We start from the raw sequence: 3,898 nt of genomic DNA on the forward strand, positions 1-3,898 counted from the left end.
GCAATACCAGACTCGCACAAGAAGAAACTACTCAAAGATCAACCAAAGTCAGGATGCTTGAGCACGACTTCCCCGAAGAGATCGAAACTTTGAAAGCACGGTCTCACGGAAAAGTCTGAACTCAAGCAGGGGCAAAGTCATACAGGTCGACGTTAGCTAAAGAAGAGGCGCAAGTACGACATCAAAAAAGAACAAGCCAAAAGGTTGGGAAACAACTTAAGGCTCAAATGCGCTTAGCCAAAAAGGATACAACTCCACTCAAAGAAGGCACAATCTCAAACAGGGCTACGAACATCATCCAAGACTAAAAAAAAAGGTTCTATATAAAGAACACTAAAAAGTCATGGGACAAGTCACTAAAAGCTCGGATATCAAGCCACAAGGATAACTTTGCCAAAGAAGAAGGTTGTCAACACAAAACTTAAAGCAAGGCGTGATCCAGAAGGCAAGGGTAGAAAACCCACACTACCACTCAAAAGAGGTTGGACTATGAAGTACCAAACCTCTAGAAAATCTGCAAAGATTGCGAAGCAACGAAGAAACAAGCTAGACAGATGCTTGAGCACGACTTCCAAAGAGATCGAAGCTCTGAAAAGCACGATCTCACGGAAAGATCAAACTCAAGCAGGGGCACTGTTCATACCCTGGGTCAAGCTGTCCGACCCGGGATGTTTAGCGACAAGCCGACCGACCTCTTCAGGTCAGACTATCCGACCTCTTCTCAAAGAGCTCGGACAATGCCCGACCTCTTCTCAAAGAGCTCGGCCAAATTGCCAAAGGAGCCCAAAGCAGGCCCAAAACAAAGGAACACAGCCCAATCTAAAGGCAGCCAAAGCCCAGAAAGATAAAGGCGGTTCCCTTGAAGATAAGATGACATCACTTAAAGATAAGATAAAGATAAGATAAGATAACTAACTTATCTTATCCACAGGAGGCAACATCTCACCATTATAAATACACTAGAGCACCCAGGTATAACTCATACTCTGATTCTACTCAATACTTGCTTAATACACTTGCTAACTTAAGCATCGGAGTCCCTTGCAGGTACCCCCCACCCTCCGGGGACGATGGATCAGCACCATCACCAGGTCCAACAAGTCAGACACACCAGCTCTGGCCGCTACACACCTGCCGGACACGTCGGCTCCGACCAGCACAGAAGATCTCGTCTGAGATCGACCTACAGTTTCAGGTAACCCTCGGAACACTTATCCATCAGCCTTTGATAAGTAGCACCTGCATTTTTAAGTCCGAATGGCATAACTTTATAACAATAGTTCCCTAGTTCAGTTATAAAAGCGATTTTGTCTTTGTCGTTTGGGTGCATTAGGATCTGGTTGTATCCAGAGTATGCATCCAGAAAACTCAAAATATTATATCCTGACGCGCTATCCACGAGTTTGTCTATGCATGGGAGTGGATAAGCGTTCTTAGGACATGCTTTGTTTAAGTTAGTAAAATCTACACACATTCGCCATTTACCTGATGTTTTTCTTACCATTACGACATTCGAGAGCCATGTTGTGAACCGCAATTCTTCTATGAAACCGGCTCGTAAGAGTTTCTGGGTTTCTTCCAAGCATGCCGCTCTTTTCTCGTCACCCATATTTCGCTTCTTTTGCACTATCAGCCGAGCTTTTGGATCAATTTGTAGCTTGTGGTATATTAGGCCGGGATCAATTCCGGGCATGTCCGCGGGCGACTAGGCAAAAAGATCGGCATTAGACCGAAGTATGTTGATGATTCGTTATTTGGTTCCTGAAAGAAGTGAACAACTGATATAAGTAAAATGGTTGTCATTGTTATTCAATTGTACCTTTTTGAGGTCGTCCGTTGGTGCGGGCCTGTCTTGGAGATCTTTTCTGGGATCGAGGTCGGTGATGCCGACGATGTTGGCGACGTCATATGTGCCTTTGTTAATGTTTCCGTTTTGGTTGCCTTCTGATTTCATCCTCAAGCTGTCGTTGTAGCATTTCCGAGCTTCAATATGATCGGAGTGTACAGTGGCTATTTGGTTCCCCTGTGCCTGAAATTTAACACAAAGATGGATAGTTGAGACAATAGCTCCAAAAGAATTTAGAAAAGGTCTGCATAGTATGATGTTGTAGGGACTGCTGCAGTTAACAACTAAGAATTGTATGTCCTTTGTTTTACTCAGGGGGTGGTCCCCGATTGTTATCTGTAACCATACGCTGTCGAGTATGGATACGCGTTCTCCCGAGAATCCAACTAGCTCTCTGGAGGATAGTAGCAAGGCTTGGTCGCTGAGTTTCATTTTTTTGAAGGTGGAATAGAACAACACGTCCGCGCTGCTGTCGGGGTCGAGTAGGGCTTTCTTTACAAGAAGATCTCCCGCTTGGACTGAGATTACTACTGGGTCGTCCAGGTTATTTGATCTTGTTTGATAGTCGGATTGTTTGAAAGTTATGTTCGGCATCCGAGGTTTGTGGGCTGTTAACTCGTTGGTTTGTTGCATTGTTAACATCTCCCGGAACCGACGTTTTCGTGCCGAGCTGGTTTGTCCGCCGCTTGCGAATCCTCCTGAGATGCAATTTATAACTCCTCTTGGTGGTGGAGGTTGTGTTCTGGGTTTGTCTGGTGTGTTCGGCCTCCGTTCTGGGCATCTATCATGGTGGTCTTCTGAGTTTGGTCGGGTTTTGCTTATATATTTGTCCAGGTGCCCCTGTCTTGCTAATCTTTCGAGGAGATCTTTGGCGATTACGCACTCATCAGTGGTGTGCCCGAACTTCTGGTGGAAAGCGCAGTGTTTCGATTTGTCGACGAACTTCTGGTAGTGATATGAACCGGCTCTGCTCGGCGGTTTGATGAGCTTGTTGTGCAGTATTTCTTTAAGGATGTCTTCCATTCTCGTGTTAAATCTAGTATATGAGTCAAACTTTGAAGTTAACTTGAAAGGCCTTTTGGGTTCCCTTGTTTGAAATTTGTCGTCTTCTTTTCGGGATGGTTGTTTTTCGTTTCTTCGAGTTTCACGCAGCTCCTCCATTTCAATTTGACCCGTCGCCTTGTCTCGGAACTCTTCCAATGTTTTTGGTTTTGCGACTGCTATGGCCTCCTGGAATTTCCCCAGTCGGAGGCCGCTCTTCAGGGCATGGAGTTGTACTTCGGGGTTGAGGTCGGGGATTTCCATGGCGGCTGTTGTGAAACGCGTCATGTAGTCTTTTAGGCTTTCATGTTGCCCTTGTCGTATTGTGCTGAGGTAGTCCGAGTCCCCTACGTAGATCTTTGAGGCTGCAAACTGATTAATAAACAGCTTGGAGAAGTCGTCAAAACTAGTTATAGACCCTGCAGGCAAGTTAGAAAACCATAATAACGCGGCACCATCTAAGAAAGTTGGAAAGGATCGGCACAAAATGGGATCGGAGTCACTGTTCAAGAACATCATAGATTCAAATTTTGTCATGTGGACTTTAGGATCTCCGATCCCTTTATATGGTGCCAGAGTCATAGGGAGTGTGAAGTTTTGGGGCATTTTAAAACTCATGATTTCATCAGAAAAAGGGTTAGCATGTCGTCTCCCTGTTTTCGAGGGGGGGTTTCCCCCGTTTTCTCATTGGATTCTGACTGGTGCCCCTCATGCTGCTCGGCGTTTGTTTCTTTGTCAACATTCTTCTTTTCGCCTCCATTCTGCAATGTAGCTAATAGTTCGGCCATTCGTTGATTTTCGGCAAGCAAAGCGGCGTTGGCCGCCATTAGATCGGTGTTGGACCGAGAATGTGGTTGGGTATCCGACTGATCTGTCATACTTCGGTTTCTGAAAAGAAAAACAAAGTACGGAGTTTGTGAAAGAATACTATCACTAGAAATAAAAAATGAGGGGGTTTAAGTAAATCCGGCCCCACAGTGGGCGCCAAATGTTCCTTGCGAGATGAAGCTT

General features: G+C 45.3%; 1 protein-coding gene across 1 annotated transcript; it reads right to left on the minus strand.

The window, feature by feature from the left end:
• Nucleotides 1-1,750: 1,750 nt before the first annotated feature.
• On the minus strand, nucleotides 1,751-3,469 carry LOC130980589 (uncharacterized). Its single transcript, XM_057904250.1, has one exon. The coding sequence runs from the start codon at nucleotides 3,467-3,469 to the stop codon at nucleotides 1,751-1,753; it is 1,719 nt and encodes a 572-aa protein (XP_057760233.1).
• Between the last annotated feature and the right edge of the window lie 429 nt (nucleotides 3,470-3,898).

Source organism: Arachis stenosperma, chromosome 5, assembly GCF_014773155.1.
Source record: "Arachis stenosperma cultivar V10309 chromosome 5, arast.V10309.gnm1.PFL2, whole genome shotgun sequence".
NCBI lineage: Eukaryota > Viridiplantae > Streptophyta > Magnoliopsida > Fabales > Fabaceae > Arachis > Arachis stenosperma.